Source organism: Callithrix jacchus, chromosome 5 (genome assembly GCF_049354715.1).
Source record: "Callithrix jacchus isolate 240 chromosome 5, calJac240_pri, whole genome shotgun sequence".
Classification (NCBI taxonomy): domain Eukaryota; kingdom Metazoa; phylum Chordata; class Mammalia; order Primates; family Cebidae; genus Callithrix; species Callithrix jacchus.
The window spans coordinates 68,235,519-68,254,316 of record NC_133506.1 but is presented as its reverse complement, the minus strand read 5'-3'; the positions used below and the strand labels follow the sequence as shown (position 1 = coordinate 68,254,316).

The 18,798-nt window shown below is 49.9% G+C and overlaps 1 protein-coding gene and 1 pseudogene across 1 annotated transcript; one reads left to right on the top strand and one right to left on the bottom strand.

Annotated features, from left to right (window-relative positions):
• Window positions 1-9,594: 9,594 nt before the first annotated feature.
• LOC100397284 (spermidine synthase pseudogene) lies at window positions 9,595-10,581 on the bottom strand (annotated as a pseudogene).
• A 2,887-nt stretch (window positions 10,582-13,468) lies between these two features.
• GGT6 (gamma-glutamyltransferase 6) lies at window positions 13,469-17,395 on the top strand. Its single transcript, XM_035299543.3, has 4 exons — window positions 13,469-13,688; window positions 14,616-14,818; window positions 14,912-15,025; window positions 15,299-17,395. Exons 1-4 carry the CDS (start codon window positions 13,543-13,545, stop codon window positions 16,327-16,329), a joined length of 1,494 nt encoding a protein of 497 aa, XP_035155434.1. The 5' UTR covers window positions 13,469-13,542; the 3' UTR covers window positions 16,330-17,395.
• Window positions 17,396-18,798: the final 1,403 nt, after the last annotated feature.

Sequence of the window (18,798 nt, the reverse complement as noted above, 5' to 3'; positions counted from 1 at the left end):
GAGATGCAAATCAAAACCACATTGAGATACCATCTCATGCCAGTTAGAATGGCGATCATTAAAAAACCTGGAGACAACAGATGCTGGAGAGGATGTGGAGAAATAGAAACACTTTTACACTGCTGGTGGGAGTGTAAATTAGTTCAACCATTGTGGAAGACAGTGTGGCGATTCCTCAAGGACCTAGAAATAGAAATTCCATTTGACCCAGCAATCCCATTACTGGGTATATATCCAAAGGACTATAAATCGTTTTACTATAAGGACACATGCACACGAATGTTCATTTCAGCACTGTTTACAATAGCAAAGACCTGGAACCAACCCAAATGCCCATTGATGATAGATTGGACTGGGAAAATGTGGCACATATACACCATGGAATATTATGCAGCAATCAGAAATGATGAGTTTGTGTCATTTGTAGGGACTTGGATGAATCTGGAGAACATCATTCTCAGCAAACTGACACAAGAACAGAAAATGAAACACTGCATATTCTCACTCATAGGCGGGTGATGAACAAGGAGAACACATGGACACAGGGAAGGGAGTACTACACACTGGGGTCTATTGGGGGGAATCGGGGAGGGACAGTGGGGGGGAGCTGGGGAGGGATAGCCTGGGGAGAAATGCCAAATGTGGGTGAAGGGGCAAAACACACTGCCATGTGTGTACCTATGCAACTATCTTACATGTTCTGCACATGTACCCCAAAACCTAAAACGCAATAAAAAATAAAAAAATTTTTTAAAAATTTAAAAAAAAATGAAAATGAAAAGCCAACCAGAAGCAGTGGCTCATGCCTGTAATTCCAGCCCTTTGGGAGGCCAAGGCGGGTGGATCACAAGGTCAAGAGATCGAGACCATCCTGGTCAACATGGTGAAACCCCATCTCTACTGAAAATACAAAAAATTACCTGGGCATGGTGGCGCATGCCTGTAATCCCAGCTACTCAGGAGGCTGAGGCAGGAGGATTGCCTGAACCCAGGAGACGGAGGTTGCAGTGAGCCAAGATCATGCCATTGCACTCCAGCCTGGGTAACAAGAGCGAAACTCCGTCTCAAAAAAAAAAAAGAAGAAAATGAAAAGCCAAACCACAGACTGAGAGAAAACATATGAAAAATTTGTTTATTCGTTTAATGGGGTTGCTAAAAATAAATAAATTTTAAAAATAATAATAATTTAATAAAGAATTTGTATCCAGCATGCACAAAGAACTCTTAAAATTCAGTAATAGGCCAGGCACAGTGGCTCACGCCTGTTATCTCAGCACTTTGGGAGGCCAAGGCTGGCAGATAACCTGGGGTCAGGAGTTGGAGACCAGCCTGACCAACATGGTGAAACCCCATCTCTACTAAAAATGCAAAAATTAGCCAGGCTTGGTGGCATGCATCTGTAAGCCCAGCTACTCCAGCGGCTGAGGCAGGAGAATTGCTTGAACCTGGAGGTGGAGAGTGCTGTGAGCTGAGATCGAGAGTGCTGTGAGCTGAGATCGCACTACCTCACTCTGGCCTGGGTGACAAGAGTGAGACTCTGTCTAAAATCAATGAAAATAACAACAACCAAAAAAAACCCCACCTTGGTAATAAAATAAAATTACCTGATTTTTAATGGGCAAAAGACTTCAACAGACCCTTCAGCAAAAGATATATGAATAGCAATAATGTCCAGTATCATTAGACATTAGGGAAATGGAAATTAAAAGTATAATGAGATACCGCTACACACACACACACCCCTAAAACCTTAAAAACTGACAATACTTAAGTGTTGCCAAGAATATAAAGCAACTGGAATATTCATCCAATGTTGGAGGGAAAGCAGGAGGCACCGTTATTTTGGAAAATAGCATGGTGGTTTCTTGTTAAGTTAACCATATACTTACCATATGACCCGGCAATCTCACCCAGATATTTATCCAAGAAGAATGAAAACATTCATCCACACAAAGACTTGTGCACAAATGCTTATAATGCCTATATTCATTACAGTAAACAATTGGAAGCAATCTAATCTACATCAATGGGTGAATCAATAAAATGTGGTACATAGAAACAATGAACACTCCTCAGCAATAAAATGAAAAAGCCGATACATACAATGACACAGATGCTTCTCAAATGCTTTATGCTAAGTGAAAGAAGCCAGATATGAACAAGTACATCTTGTATGATTCCTTTTACAATACATAAGTCCTCAAAATATGATTTCTTTATTTCTTTTTTTTCTTTTTTCTTTTCTTTTTTTTTTTTTTTTTTTTTTTTGAGACGGAGTTTTGCTCTGGAGTGCAGTGGCACCATCTTGGCTCCCTGCAACCTCTACCTCCTGGGTTCAAGCAATTCTCCTGCCTCAGCCTCTCGAGTAGCTATAACTACAGGCATGTGCCACCATGTCTGGCTAATTTTCTATTTTTAGTAGTTACAAGGTTTCACTATGTTGGTCTCAAACTTCTGACCTGGTGATTCACCTGCCTTGGCCTTCCAAAGTGCTGGGATTAGAGGCATGAGTCACTGCCCCCAGCCAAAACATGGTTTCTTAGGTGAAGACCAACACATAGGAATCGAACTTAGATGAGTGCTTCTCAAGGACCAGAGGTAAAGGGTGGAGCAAAGGGGTGCTGGAAAACTGCTTCCTTGTTGGAAATGCTCTTTGCCTTCTTTTTTTAACAGGGAACTGATTGTATTCATTTGTAGCCAGTCACCCCATAATTCTTCAGGATGTTCAAAGTTGGATTGACCATATGCCTGTCCCTGTTCCTCTTTACACTCAGTGAGATGCAGCTATCTCAATAAGTAGAAGTGTAATATTCACTCTGGGAATTATGTCAGGAGCCTTAAATCCAAATGCATTGGATTGAGTCTTTTAACCCAATAGTTTGCCACTGTTGGCAGATTTAGGAACATCTGAGGTGAGAGCTCACATTATAACAGGGTGGTGCAGGGCTCCCCCAGACCCAAAAACCTTCTGAGTGTTTTCCAGGCAATGCCTCTTTCTCCTCAAATCCGACGATCTTGGTTACAACTGACGGTAGTGCAATAGATGAGGCTGTGTGTTGGTCTAGAAACATCTTGATGGTATGATATGATATGTTGTCATTTGCACTCTGCCAGCCACCAGTCTAACCTGGTCCAGTAGCTCTTCTTCCGGGGACTCACATTCTCCTATTTTCAAAGCAAAGACAAGTGATCTGTCCCATGGTCTCAAATAAAACCAGTCAGCCACCAGCCCCGCGTTGTCACTGAGTAGCAGGTTGGCGCCACCCGTGTGTGGGTCGTTGGAGAGACACCATCAGGTTCTTGAAGCATTTTTGAGCCTGGAGACTATTCGCATGAATTTTGTCCCTCGACCTTGCTACTATGTCAGCCAGATCACAACAGTGCCGAGGTACAGACAATTTCTCAAAGGATGTGGATTCCAGGTCTTCCCTTTGAGGATTTCACCATACAGTGTTTTGGTTGTTTAATTTCCACTACTGGAATCACAAGATACAACTCCCCGGAGATTCCTACAGATAAGAGATACTCAGCCTGGTGGGGTGGCTCTGGCCTGCAATCCCAGCACTTTGGGAGGCTGGGGCAGGCAGATCACCTGAGATCAGGAGTTTGACACCAGCCTAACCAACATGGAGAAACCCCACCTCTACAAAAAATGCAGATTTAGCCAGGCATGATGGTACATGTCTGTAATCCCAGCTACTTGGGAGGCTGAGGCAGGAGAATCACTTGAACCTAGGAGGCAGAGATTGTGGTGAGCCAAAATCACGCCATTGCACTCCAGCCTGGGTAACAAGAATGAAACTCTGTCTCAAAAAAACCAAAAGAGATTGTCATGTAACGCATCAAACAAAAGCAGAGAAACACCTAACTTGCTGTGATGGGATGGAAGTGTGATCAGTGGGTTGGGTCAAGCATCAATGTGGCTGCTATAAGTCTTCTGCTTCCCCAGTTCAAGGATGCAGTTCATCTAGGTAGATTGGGTACTGCCCAGATTTCCACTTAGCTCAAATGACTTCCACCCAGGAAATGGCAATATGGAGGGAGGCTCAGAGACATCCACAGGGTCCTCCATGGTGAACTATAGTGTTGGTTTTGGGAGCAACTGGTTCCTTCTTGGTCTTAATTGTGGTGTCAGTTGCTGGCAATATACACAAAAATTGGTGACTTTTACTACATGCAAATTATACCTCGGCTGGGTGCAATGGCTCACACCTGTAATCCCAGCACTTTGGGAGGCTGACGCCAGCGGATCACATGTTAGAAGTTCAAGACCATCCTGGCCAATATGGTGAAACCCCATCTCCACTAAAAATTAGCCAGGCATGGCAGGTTAGGCACCTGTGGTCCCAGCTACTCGGGAGGCAGAGGCAGAAGAATCGCTTGAACCCCAGAGGTGGAGGTTGCAGTGAGCTGAGATTGCAGCACTGCACTCCATCCTGGCAACAGAACCAGACTCTGTGGAAAATAAAAAATTGTACCTCAATAAATCTGATTTTTAAAATTCAAGTCCTGGAGCAGTGGCTATGCCTATGATCCCAGCATTTTAGGAGCACAAAGCGGGAAGACTGCTGAAGCCCTGGAGTTCCAAACCAGCCTGGGCAATATAACAAGACCCCGTATCTACAAAAATAATTTTTTTTAAATGAGTTCATGAGAGATCTGCTGACTGATAGTGGTTTCATCATAAATTGAAGAGAGTTGGCTGCATTGGAAACTGGTACCTTGAAACCTATCGTAGGAAAAGGATGTATGTTGTTTCCCAAGGACCAGATTTGATCTAAGGGGGTGGGAGAACCTGCATCAGACTGATTAAAACCTGCTCAACCTTGAGCAAGAGCTATAAAAAAAAAAAAAAAAAAAAAAAAAAAAAAAATGGCCAGATGCAGTGGTTCATGCCTGTAATCCTAGCACCTTGGGAGGCTGAGGCAGGCCGATCCGGAGGTCAAGAGACTGAGGCCAACATGGTGAAACCCCATCTCTATTGAAAATACAAAAATTAGCCAGGCGTGGTGGCACACACCTGTAATCCCAGCTACTTGGGAGGCTAAGGCAGGAGAATCGCTTGAACCCGGGACAAAGAGGCTGCAGTAAGCTGAGATTGTGCCACTGAACTCCAGCCTGGTGACAGAGGGAGACTTCATCTGAAAACAAACAACAAAAAAAACCCAGGCGCGGTGGCTCAAGCCTGTAATCCCAGCACTTTGGGAGGCCGAGGCAGGTGGATCACGAGGTCAAGAGATCGAGACCATCCTGGTCAACATGGTGAAACCCCGTCTCTACTAAAAATACAAAAAATTAGCTGGGCATGGTGGCGTGTGCCTGTAATCCCAACTACTCAGGAGGCTGAGGCAGGAGAATTGCCTGAACCCAGGAGGCGGAGGTTGCAGTGAGCCGAGATCGCGCCATTGAACCCCAGCCTGGGTAACAAGGGCGAAACTCCATCTCAAAAAAAATAAATAAATAAAATCTGCCTAGGAGCGCCCCCTGGAGAGAAGGTGTAGCCCAGCAGCAAGAAGCTGAAACCAGAGCTGCTTGTGAGCCAAGAGCTCAGCTACACCAAGGGAACTGTAGGTGAGACCCCAGTAATGGGGTCGGCTGGGGGTCTGGGAAGGACCTAAAAAAAGTCCCAATAGATAAGAGTCAGCCATATACGAAGCCCAAGAAGCTTCCGTAGCAGCTCTCACAATGCAAAATCAGATCTTCCCCGCCCCTTTCTTCCTTTCCCTGCCATGTCAACACTGGGAGTCCAAAAGCAGCTATGTGAGTGAGGAGGAGGAGAATGCCAGGGCACAGGAGCAGGAGGGGGTCAGGGGTACATTGAGAAGTTAATTAGAGTCTCTCTCTCCTCACCACACCCTTCCTTACACTTACACACACACACACACACACACACACAGCCTTTTGCATGCTGCTTGCCCAAAACAGACCGAGAAGGTGCAAGGGAGAAGTTTTCAACTTTATTTTATTTATTTACTTATTTGAGATGGAGTTTCACTCTTGTTGCCCAGGCTGGAGTGCAATGGCTCGATCTCGGCTCACCACAACCTCTGCCTCCCAAGTTCAAGTGATTCTCCTGCCTCAGCCTTCCAAGTAGCTGGGATTACAGTCATGTGCCACCATGCCTGGCTAATTTTTTGTATTTTTAGTACAGACGGGATTTCACCATGTTGGCCAGGCTAGTCTCGAACTCCTGACCTCAGGTGATCTGCCAGCCTCACCCTCCCAAAGTGCTGGGATTACAGGTGTGAGCCACCACCCCCCACCTGAAATTTTCAACTTTAAATGGACTTTTAAATTTTGGAGAAGGGCTGTGGGGTGTTTTGGGGTTTTTTGGTTTATACTTTTTTTTGGCATTTTTTTCATTGTGATACAGTATACATAACACAAAATTTACCATTTTAACCAATGTACATGTATATGAATCATGTCAGTGGCCCCAGATATGCTCACACTGTCATGCAGCATCTGCCGAAACTGTTCATCCTCCCAGATAGAGCCACACATACTAAATAAACAGGAACTCCCAGCCCACTTCCCCTGCCCCTGGCAATCACTGCTCTACCCTCCAGCTCCATGAATGGAACCACACTTATTTTTTAATTGCAATTACTGAAATGAAACTTTTTCTTTTTTTGAGACAGGCTCTCACTCTGTCTTCCAGGCCAGAGTGCAGTGGTGCAAATACGGCTCACCACAACCTCCGCTTCCCAGGTTAAAGAGATTATCCTGCCTCAGCCTCCCTACTAACTGGGACTACAAGCACCCGTCACCATGTCTGGCTAAATTTGTATTTTCAGTTGAGAGAGGGTTTCATCATGTTGGTCAGGCTGGTCTCGAACTCCCGACCTCAGGTGATCTGCCCGTCTCACTCTCCCAAAGTGTTGGGATTACAGGCATGAGCCACTGTGCCCTGCCATGAAATGAAACTTTATAACTTGAAGTGACCCAAAAACTTTGTACTAAAGCACAGTGTCCCAAAAAGACATGGGCCTGCTCTATATTCAATTCAAAAGAATGGTGATGGGCTGTCCCCACAGAACAAATGTGAATGGAGATTAGGAGATTAAAATAAAGATAGACTGTGAGTCCTTTTTGTTAACCAAGCAGCTACACAAAGAAGAGATTTATTTTCCCCAGGTGACAGAATGTGAAGGTATAGAGTCCAGGGCTGATACTGCTGGCTGAGCAGTCGGCGAGGCTCAGCCTCCTTCTAGCTGCCTGCCACACTGTCCTTCACCGCAGTCCTTCCATCCCCAGGGCCCAGGCCTAGAGACTGAATTCCAGCAGGAAGAAAGGGAAAGGGCAAAGGCTTTTGGGAGAATTAGGAAAATCAATCCTGTGTTCTGTGGTTCAGAAGAGTGACCTGGTTGACAAAGCCTGCTCTAAAGAATCAAGAAGTAAGAAGTGCTGGGCGTGGTGGCTCACGCCTGTAATTCCAGCACTTTGGGAGGCCAAGGTGGACAGATCACCTGAGGTTAGGAGTTCGAGACCAGCCTGGTCAACATGTTGAAACCCTGTCTCTACTAAAAAAAAAAAATTAGCCAGGTGTGCTGATGCATGCCTGTAATCCCAACTATTTGGGAGGCTGAGGCAGAAGAATCGCTTGAACCCAAGAGATGGAGATTGCAGTGAGCTGAGCAAGACTCTGTGTCAAAAAAAAAAAAGAAGGAAAAAAATTGGATTCTATTAGGGAGAATAGAGGGTAGGCAGCCAGAAACCTGACAAACATCACTGCAGCAGGTAATATCTAAGATCAATAAAACTCTCGGCCCAAGAAAAAGGCTGGGGCCCAAAGGCAACTAGAATACTATTGCCAGGAGGTAAAAGGAGGGAATAAAGAACTAGATGCTACCAGGAAAGGCTTCGTAATTCATCCCCCCTGCTTCAGAAATACTAAGGAAAAAAAGGTGACAAAGCGACAGCCTCCTACTGGAATTGAACTTCCTCCCTTTGTCTGAGTCTTCCTCCTTAGTCCAGGGCTAAGACACACTCTTCCTGGGAGCCAGCAGGTCAGGAAAGCACAGATGCCCTCTGCTCCTCTGCAGAGACTTGGAGCCAGCGTCCAACTTCTTACAGCGCTGCTCCTGCCTCCCTGCTCCCACTCCAAGCTGCAGGTGCTGTTTGCTGCCCTCTAGGGGCTTCTAGATGTATATGCATCAGTCAGTGTTACTAACTGTCAATGAAAGACACACTTCTGCCTGAGTTAAATAGAAAATAAATTTATGAAAAATTTATGGGCACAGAAAGTGGATGGTGGGTAGAGCTGTTGGAGAGCTAGCTCAGAGGCTATGCAACCAAGATCAATGTTCCAAATCATGTTGCAGAAATGTCTGGTGAAGGCACCACTGTCTCCACCTCATCTGAGTGCCAGCTGCCATGGTTAATGTGCCTGGCATTGACCATCACATATTGTGTTGCCACAACTCTGAGGCAAGGTTGTAAAGGTGCACTGCTGTCCCTACCAGGCAAAAACAAATGACTTCTGGGTTCTCTGGTGTCTGGGATAAGGAACAAAGCATTTGACCTTATGTGGCTCATAAGGTGCAGTGGCTCATGCCTATAATCCCAGCACTTTGGAAGGTCGAGGCAGGCAGATCACATGAGGTCAGGAGTTTGAGACCAGACTGGCCAACATGGTAAAACCCCCATCTCTACTAAAAATATAAAAATTAGCCAAGTGAGGTGGCACATGCCTATGATCCCAGCTACTCGAGAGGCTGCAACAGGGGAATCACTTGAACCTGGGAGATGGAAGTTGCAGTGAGCCGAGACTGGGCCACTGCACTCCAGCCTGGGTGACAGAGATGAGACTCTGTCGAAAAAAAAAAAAAGAAAAGCATTTTCCAGGAGCTATGTTGATTTTCCTCATAAAGAAACACCTAGAGGCGGGGCGTGGTGGCTCATGCCTGTAATCCCAGCAGGCAGATCACCTGAGGTCAGGAGTTCGGGATCAGCGTGAGCAATGTGGTGAAACCCCGTCTCTACTAAAAATACAAAAATTAGCTGGGGCGTGGTGGCGGGCACCTATAATCCCAGCTACTCGGGAGGCTGAGGTAGGAGAATTGCTTGAACCCAGGAGACAGAGGTGCAGTAAGGTGAAATCACACCACTGCCCTCCAGCCTGGGCAACAAGAGGAAAACTCCATCTTAAAAAAAAAAAAAAAAAAAAAAATCATCATGACTGAAGCTCAGTGTCAGAGAAGCTGATTCAATTGGCTTGGAACTGGATGAAAGGGAGGGATCAGGATATTGGTGTTGGGGGGGGGTCCCAATTGCTACAGGTGATTCCAATTGCAGAAATCACTAGCTAAAGCAGTGGTTCTCAGCCTTGCCTGCACATTGAAGACACCTGGGAAGCTTCAACAGTTGATGAAGCTACAATCTAGAGATTCTGATTTTGTCATTTAACTGATCTGCATAGGTATTTGATTTTTTTTTCTACAAATACACGTGTTTGGTGAGTAAGGGACAACAGAAGGCAGAGAGATGGTGCCGTACACGGCCAGTATAGGCTTGGAGGCAGAACTCCGGAGAGACAGACATGCAGACAGTCCTCCGAGCAGAGCAGGCCAGGCAGCACTCTGGGCCTTGTAAACCCTTGGTTGTTGCCCCAGAGCTGGAGGGGCCCAGGCACGCTGCAGGTTCCCTGATCCGAGGTTCTGGGTGGCATCAGTGGTGGCACCTGGGCTCAGCTCACATCACTCAGAGCCTTGCAAGACTTGGGCACTCAAAGCCTGCAAATTCGGGCAGCACAAGGGTGGCGTGGTGCCTGTTGGAGTTGCAGCACTTCAGCTGGATCTGTGCCACCTGCTGCTGTGCCAGCAGCTGCACCTGCTCCTGGAAGTTGGTGCTCGGGTTCTGGCTGCACTGCATGAAGCCCATCTGGCCACTGGGGTAGGTGGGGATAGTGCAGCAGGCACCAGGGGGAATGGTGACTGGCAGAACTGCCACCTCTCCTGGATGAGATCCAGGTGCAGCCACTGGCACTCACCCTGGTCCTCTTCCTTGAGGGCCATCTTCATGAGCTGGGAATAGGACTCCCTGGGGAGACTTTCGCTGGGCCCATGGAGTCTGAGGAGTTGGTGATGGTTGCATGGAAGGCCTCCTGATTCTGTTTCATGAACTAAAAACCGTCACCCACATGGAGGGTCAGCTTCAAACTAGACTAGCCAACAGCCACGCCCAGCAGGAATTTTTGGGGACTTAGATGACATCCTCGATGATCTCACACTGGACCACAGACTCCGCAGAGCTGTGTGTTTCACCACCTTGCACAGGATGGTCAGCACCTGTTGGGGGCGGGGGGTGGGGGGACTGCTGCAGAGAGGCAGGCAGGCGATCAGCTCCTGGGAGGAGAACTCATCCCCCTGCGTCCATTGGATGACACATAATACACCATCACGTGGCCATAGGTCTGGCTGCAGGTGAGGATGTCCTGGGAGCACGAGCGCTGGGTTTGGAGCAGCTGCTGCAGCTGCAGTGACAAGGCCTGGCTGGGCCACAGGCTGCAGGTCCCTCGGAACCAGTCCTCGTGGATGGCAGCGGGCGGGAGGCAGCTGGGCCCTCGGGGCTGGGCGCCATGACAGGCAAGGGGGCAAGGGCCAGGACTGCAGGCTGTTCGGAGCTGAGTGCAGTGGCTCGATGTCAGCTCACTGCAACCTCCGCCTCCCAGCTTCAAGTGATTCTCCTGCCTCAGCCTCCTGAGTTCCTGGGACTATAGACGCCCTCCACCACACCCAGCTAATTTTTGTATTTTTAGTAGAAATGGGGTTTCACCATGCGGGCCAGGCTGGTTTCAAACTCCTGACTTCGTGATCTACCTGCTTCAGCCTCCCAAAGTGCTGGGATTACAGGCGTGAGCCACCTCACCCGGCCAGTCGTCGAATTTTGTAAAGCTTGCCAAGTAATTCTAATGTGCAGCTAAGGTTAAGAACCATTAGGATAAGAGGACAAATGAGGGAATGAATGAAGAAATTAATAAATCTACAGTCTTACACTTCAGGCTTCAAGCCACCGTGAGTGTGTGTGTGTGTGTGTGTGTGTGTGTGTGTGTGTGTGTGTGTGTATTATCCATAATAATCACTGGGGAGACTGAGGCTTACAGAGCAGAGAAAGGAACCCATGTTTTTGAGGGACTGCTCTGTCATAAGCACTGGTCTAAATGCTTTAAATGCATTTTCTTGTGAATCCTCTAAACAACCCCAAGAGGATGAATATTGTTATCCTGTTTCACAGAAGTGGAGTCACAATGCCTAGAGGTTAAATATCTTGCCTGCAGTTATATATTCAGTTACTAGCCAACATGGGAGTAGACCCAGGCCTCCTAAAGCCAATGCCAACCCCCACCCCTACGCTGAGCCCTGAAATGAGAAAGGCCACACTGGGAAATGTGCCCCAAACCCAAGGAGTGGAGGTCTCGTCCAAAAGAGCTCATCAGGCCCTAGCTCTAGGAGCAGAGGAATGTTGGCTGGGCATGGTGGGGCTGAAAATAACGCTGCCTGCTGGACTGAAGGAGGCTGAGGCTGGGGCAGGAGATGGGGCAGCACAGACCCCTAAGGTTCTCAGATGCCTTTCCTTAGGAAGGAAGGACTGACCTTCGTTCTGAGATTCTAACCTTCTTACATTGTGTTAACAGAAAGTGAAACCAAATTATTTTATGACATCATAATATCATAAAATGTCATAAAATAATCCAATGGTCATTTTGATTCCCACCCTCCCACCAATGGCAAAATTAGAAGGTGGAAACCCTAGGCTGCTCTGATTGGTCAGTTTTTTAATTGGTTCAAGAAAAAAAAAGGGAAGCCAAAGGTTTCTCTGGGGAATTAAAGACATACCAGCTAAGGGAAGAAACAGGAGAGAGAGAAGTGAAGAAACAGGAGAGAGAGACATAAAGGCAGCAGGTGAAACTGAATTTGTTTTGAAACTGAAGGCATGGTTCCAGGACTGTGGCGTTGAGGAAATCATGTCCAGCTGGAGCCAGACTTTCTGGGAGGGGAGCCCAGCAACCTGACTTCACAGGTTCCCCAGGTCATTGTGACAAACTTTAAAAGCCTCCATACTTGCTTGTGAAGAGACCTCGAGAAAGGAAAGCAGCTGGAGGGCCAGAGAAGATGATGGATGATTTGAAGGATGATTTGTATGGCTGTTGTTTTAATGTAGAAAATACTTCAGCTTTTTCATTTATACTTTGTTATTGAAAGACAATATTCATAAAGAAAAGTACATGTCATCACTGCCCAGCTTGACACATTTTCACACTCGGGACATTCCTGTAACCAACGTTCAGATGAAGAAACAACTTGACCGGGTGAGGTGGCTCACACCTGGAATCCCAGCATTTTGGGAGGCTGAGGCTGGTGGATCACCTGAGGTCAGGAGTTCAAGACCAGCCTGGCCAACATGGTGAAGCCCTGTCTCAACTAAAAATACAAAAAATTAGCCAGACGTGGTGGTGCACACCTGCAATCCCAGCTACTTGGGAGATGGAGGCAAGAGAATTGCTTGTGCACCTGGGAGGTAGAGGTTGCAGTGAGCTGAGATTGTACCATTGCACTCCAGCCTGGGCAACAAAAATGAAAACTCTGTCTCAAAAAAGAAGAAAGAACATCTCCAGTATCCCAGAAGCCCTCTCGTCCCGACTTCTAAGGGCAGACTCGTTTTACCTGTTTGTGTACTTTATGTAAATGAAAGCATATCGCGTGTGCTGTCTCAGGCCTGGCTGGTTTCCCTCGTCCTTACGTTTGTCAGACCTGTGTATGTTATTTGCATATGATTGTAGATCACTCGTTCTCATTGCTGCAGAATGGTCCATTGTGACTTACATCACTCATTCCAGCGATCATGGATGTTTGACGCTTTCCAATTGAAGGCATCACAAGTATCACTGTTATGCAACAGGTCCTTCATGGGAATCCCAGAATGAACTTGGCAATGCTTGGTTTCCAGGCTGTGGTGTCACCTCCTGAACCAGAGTCACATAACACACCCAGGGAGTTCTCTTAGGAACCAAGTCCCTCCCCAGAGAAACCCAGACCCAGAGTAGCCACAGGCTGAGCCTTGACTCTAGCCAGAGACCAGATACCCTGACGCCAGAACCTAGTCATGCACTGACCCAAGCATGTGGGACCCCTGACCCAAGTCGCCATGCAACTGTAGCTCTAATTCAAGTCCACCGTTTCTAGACTAGAGTCCTGGGTGGGGTCCATGGGCTACATCCCCCCAAGGGGAAAGGGGGGTGTCCAGCAGGTGCCTGAGTGTCAAGGTTGTGGCCTTAGGGATGGGCTCCTCCTCACTGAGCTGTGATCCCTTACAGGCAGTCACACTGGAAGCCGTGTCGTGAGAACTCCTCGGGCCTTGTGTCCTAATGGGGCAGGCTCATGCAGCCTCCTTGGCCCCGTGCCCTGCCCAGACCTGTTCTGGATTCCACCCCACCCTTCCCCAAGGTCGCTGCCACCTCCCACCTGCCAGACTTGGGCAGGGCCTCTGAGACACGGCCAGGAAGGCTGGCAGGCAGGAGGGCTGGGGCGAGCACTGGGGGCCATGGAGGGGACAGCAGAGCGTGTAGTCTATCAAAAGCTGTTGCTCTGGGAGCCAAGCTTGGAGTCGGAGGAGGAAGAAGAGGAGCAGGAAGAGGAGACATCAGAGGAACTGGTTCCCAATCCCTGGAGGCCCCAGGACTCTTCTGGGTAAGTAAGGAAGGGGTCTGGGGACCAGGCTTCCCAAGCTTAAGGTTCAAAAGTCCCTCTCTCTGGAACCCCTCAGGCGGACCAGGCAACTCCCCGCTGGGCTTAGCTCCAGGCACTGTCCCATCAACTTGGGGAAAAACCTAGGCTGCAGCCCCAGACTTGGCCTGACCCAGTCACAGGTCTGTGCATCTGGAGGGACATTGGTACCAAGCCAGCCTCTGTCCCATCTGCTGCTCTGTCAAAGGTCCCCAGCCCCCAAGCCCTGGCACAGGAGGTACCTGCTGGGCAGGTTAGGGCCTGGCTACACCTGGCAGCGCCTGCCCCCAGCCCCTTCTCTCCCGCCTGCCACACCCCATTGGGCCTCCCTCCCACCTGATTTGACTCTGCCTCTCCAGTCTCCCCTCCAGAGGCTCCCGTCCTAGCTAGCCTCAGTTTCCCCACTCCTTTCACAGCTCCATGTATTTGCCCAAGCTGTGCCCACTGTGAAGATGCCCTTTTCTCCTTGGCAGACCTGTACTCCTCTTGCTAAATCAAACCTTTTTTTTTTTTTTGAAACTGAGTCTTGCTCTGTTGCCCAGGCTGGAATGCAGTGGTGCGAACTCCATTCACTGCAACCTCCACCTCCTGGGTTCAAGTAATTCTCCTGCCTCGGCTTCCCAAGTAGCTGAGACTACAGGTGCATGCCACCGTGCCCAGCTAATGTTTTTGTATTTTTAGTAGAGACAGGGTTTCACCAAGTTAGCCAGGATGGTCTCAATCTCCTGACCTCGTGCTCTGCCCATTTCAGCCTCCCAAAGTGCTGGGATTACAGGTATGAGCCAGCATGCCTGGTGCTAAATCAGACCTTTTGGGAAACATTCCCTGGGGACTCTCGGGGTTCCTGGGCATCCCTCTGTCCCAGCCGCAGCTCAGGACACCCCTCTGCAGGAACAAGGCTGGTGGGCTGACCGGAACCTGGGCCCGTCTAGTGGCTGCCCTGCTGCTGCTGGCTGTGGGCTGCTCCCTGGCCATGAGGCAGCTCTGGCATCAAGGCAGCCCCACAGGAAGCCTGGGCTCCTCGGCCCCTTCACCCGGCGGACACTCCCATGGCCCTGGCATTTACCACCATGGTGCCATCATCAGCCCTGCAGGTCAGTCATGCTGGCAGTGGCTCGGGGGAGGGAGGGTCAGGGGTCACCGGGCCCAGTCCCTCCTGCTGTATGACAGTCCCTTCCTTGCTGCAGCCACGTGCTCCCACCTAGGCCGAGAGCTACTTGCTGCTGGGGGCAACGTCGTGGATGCTGGCGTGGGAGCCGCTTTGTGCCTGGCGGTGGTGCATCCTCATGCCACAGGGCTAGGTCAGTGACCCCGGATCGCAGACCGCAATCCCAGCCCACAGCCTGATCAGTGACCTGGGCCTCAGGGAGTCAGTAGCCCTGACCTCAAGGCTGCTCGATGAGCAGGACCCAGGGTTTGGGCAGCAGTCCCCACCCCCTGAGCCAGGTCTGCGTCACCTTGACCTCAGGCGTGGTCAGTAACTCCTGATCCCAGACTCAGGCAAGGGATCTTGACTGAAACAAGTCAGCGGCCCTTGACCCATGCCTGCTGAGTGACCCCTCTGTCTCCTGCAGGTGCCATGTTTTGGGGCCTCTTCCACAACAGCTCCTCGGGCAATTCCACAGCCCTGACATCAGGCCCAGCACAGACCCTGGTCCCCGGAGTGGCGCTGCCCACGGCTCTGCCCACCCTGCACCTGCTGCATGCACGCTTTGGCCACCTGCCATGGCCACGCCTGCTAGTGGGCCCCACCACGCTGGCTCAGGATGGCTTCCTGGTGGACAAGCCCCTGGCAAGGGCCCTGGCGGCTCGGGGCACAGAAGGCCTCTGTCCACTGCTTTGCCATCCTGATGGGACGCCCCTGGGCGCTGGAGCCCGAGCCACCAACCCACAGCTAGCAGCTGTGCTTCACAGGGCAGCCCTCGCTCCCACCTCAGACCTTGCTGGGGATACACTACTGAGTCTGCTGGCAAGAGACCTGGGGACAGAGGTGCCCTTGGCTGGGCCCAGGCCCACTTTGGAACCAGCGCAGCAGCTACCCATGGCCCAGGGCATCCTGTTCACCACCCCCAGTCCCTCAGCTGGCCCAGAGCTGCTGGCATTGCTGGAGGCAGCCCTAGGGTCTGGGGCACCCAGCCCTGACCCCTGCCCACCAGTCTTGCAAACTTCTGTGAGCCCCGAGAGCAGCACCCTGGCCACCGTGGACAGCAGTGGCTCTGTGCTCCTTCTCACCTCCTTGCTCAACGGCTCCTTTGGTTCTGCATACCTGTCCCCAGGCACAGGGGTTCTGCTCAGCAACACAACAGCCAAGTCTACCACTAGTGCCTGGGCCTGCCCCCTCATCCTCCTGGATGACACAGAGGCCAACGTGTTGGGGCTAGTGGGTTCAGGGACCCCTGATATGGCCAGAGCCATGACTCACACCATACTCAGCCATCTGGCAGAGCCCCAAACTCAGGCCCAGCACCAGCACCAGGGCCAGCAAGAACCAACAGAGCAGCCCAGCACTTGTAGTCAAGGGATCCTGCTCCAGGTGGCAGCCTACGCAGAGCATGCGCATGTCTCCAGTGTCCCCCATGGCTGCTGCCCCTACCAGGGAATCTAACAGGATGGGGGTGGGTCTGGCACAAGGCAGAGTTAACTGAAGCCTGGGGCAGGAGTAGAGCAGATCCAGCAGCAATGGAGTGTACCCTAGCTCACGCCTGTCATCTCAAGCACTTTGGGTGGTCAAGGCAGGAAGATTCCTTGAGGCCAGGAGTTTGAAACCAGCCTAGACAGCATAGCAAGATCTTGTCTGTCCCAAAAAGTTTTAAATTTTCCAGGTGCGGTGGCAGATGCCTGTTGCCCAGATACCTGGGAGGCTGAGGCAGGAAGCTTGCTTGAGCCAGGAGTTCAAGGCTGCAGGAAGCTAGGATTACACCATTGCACTCCAGCCTGGACAACATAGTGAGACCCTGTCTTTTGAAATAATAATAATAATAATAGTGGCCGGGTGCGGTAGCTCATGCCTGTAATCCCAGCACTTTGGGAGGCCGAGGCGGTGGGATCACCTGAGGCTAGGAGTTTGAGACCAGCCTGGGCAATATGGCAAAACCCCATCTCTACTAAAAATATAAAAAAATTAGCCGGGTGTGGTGGCGCACACCTGTAATCTCAGCTAATCAGGAGGCTGAGGCAGGAGAATTGGTTGAACCTGGGAGGTGGAGGTTGCAGTGAGCCAAGATCACACCACTGTACTCCAGCCAGGGCAGCAAGAGTGAAACCTCATTTTAAAAAATAGAGCGTGCATCTATTATGTGCTCACTACTGGCTCAGGCCCCCAGTCTCTGGCCTTTTCCATTAGCTAGATTTGAGTTGTGGGATCCAGAGCTAGCACAATCATTCTTCAAACCACCCACACTGAGGGAATCGCTGGCTCCTTTACCAGCTAATGAATACAAGGGTAATGAGGAAAAAGCAACAGGACCCGGGGCAAGCACTGAGTTCAGATCCAGCTTTCGGAAGGACAGCAGAAAGAGTGCAGAGCCTCTGCCTCGGCAAGCGCTGGGCCCCAGGGAGCAGGGCAGGCAGAGCCCAGGGTACTGCTGGCATCGCTGCCCTTCCCTTCAGGGCACCCTCTACCTATCTTCCTCAACCAGACTGATACAAAATAAAGATCAAGTCTCCCAGAGGCCAAGAGCCATTCCTGCTTCTTGGTTAATTTCCCATCACCCTTGAAGCAACTGGAGTCGGGGCTTCCCTCATGGGCAGCACAACTGACCAGTAAACAGAGAGGGGAGAGCCTGGGTTGGTATCTTTCAGCTTCCACCCCCGCTCCGCTCACCTCCTGCCTCCTGGGGCACTAGATGTGCGAGGCGAATGTTTTAATCTCACTTTCTAGAACACACAGCAAAGCAGGGAAGCAGTTGAGAGGGTGAGTTGGAGTCAAATGGGTGGAAATTCAAGGTGAAGGGTAGCCAGGACCTCCTCGCAGTGTTAGGTCCTCTCTGGACCACAGCCCCCTAAAAACAGCTTCTCAAACCAGGAAGAAAGGGTGACCAGCAGTGCTTCCCTCCCCTGCCATTGTAAAAGGCTCCTCTGATTTAATAGACCCTTTGATCCCACCACCTCCACCTCCCACTCCAAAGAAAATTCTTCTCCAGCTCAATAATGGCACAACAATGTACTCGGTTATTTTAGTCCCAAACCTGGCACCCCCCTCACTTCCTGTCCCCCACATCCAATCCATCACCCACCCCACCTGCTCCACATCAGCCCAAATCTGACCTGTTCTCATTTCCCTGGGTCCAGTCCAGCACTGTCTCTAACTGGTCTTCCTGTTCTTCCACTTGTGTGGAACTGCAATCCATCATCCCCCACACAGCAGCCAGCATCACCTGATGAGAATTTAAATCAGATCCAGGCCTGCCCCTGCATTAAACTCACCAGTGACTTCCTACCACACTCAGAATGAAATCCTAGCCCGGGGCCCTATGCAACCTTGCTTCTCTGAGCCACTTGGCAGCCTCAGCCCCTGCAGCCCTGGGCCTTTGCAGTTGCAAGGATTGGGATTTCCTCCCCTTAGATCCTTGCAGGAGTGTGAGGAAGGCTTCTTGTCACTCAGCTCTCAGCCCAAATGCCAGCCACTTCCTCACAGAGGCCTTCCCTGACCAACCCCTCAAATCATTACCATAGACTCTGTTGAATGATAATTAGCCACTGTTGGAAATAGATGCTCAGAGCTGAAAAGAAAAATCGGCACTGAAACAAAGGATCTTTTAGCAACGCAATTTTTACTTCCTGAGCTACAGGAAGGGTACTCTCACTGGCCATCTTCCCACAAGAATATAAAAATAAAAGAAAACAGACATACTTATTTCTCAGGCCTGGACGCTCTTTCACCCCCCTTACAAAGCAGGGGGAAGGGCAGGTAGAATGAGGTAATGACGGTCAGTGAAGGGTCATGTAAATCACACCCCTATGTGGGCGTGACAGAGGGCTTAGAGCATCTGGCCTTAGGGTCACCTCTTTTCCAATGCCACTTCAGTCCCATACTTCCTGAGACTTATTAGTAAGATTAGAGATTATACCATTA

Coding starts and splice junctions, on each gene's coding strand:
- GGT6 (XM_035299543.3), top strand. CDS start 13,543: ATGGAGGGGACAGCAGAGCGTGTAGTCTATCAAAAGCTGTTGCTCTGG. Junction 13,689..14,615: donor AGGCCCCAGGACTCTTCTGG/GTAAGTAAGGAA, acceptor ACCCCTCTGCAG/GAACAAGGCTGGTGGGCTGA. Junction 14,819..14,911: donor TGCCATCATCAGCCCTGCAG/GTCAGTCATGCT, acceptor TCCTTGCTGCAG/CCACGTGCTCCCACCTAGGC.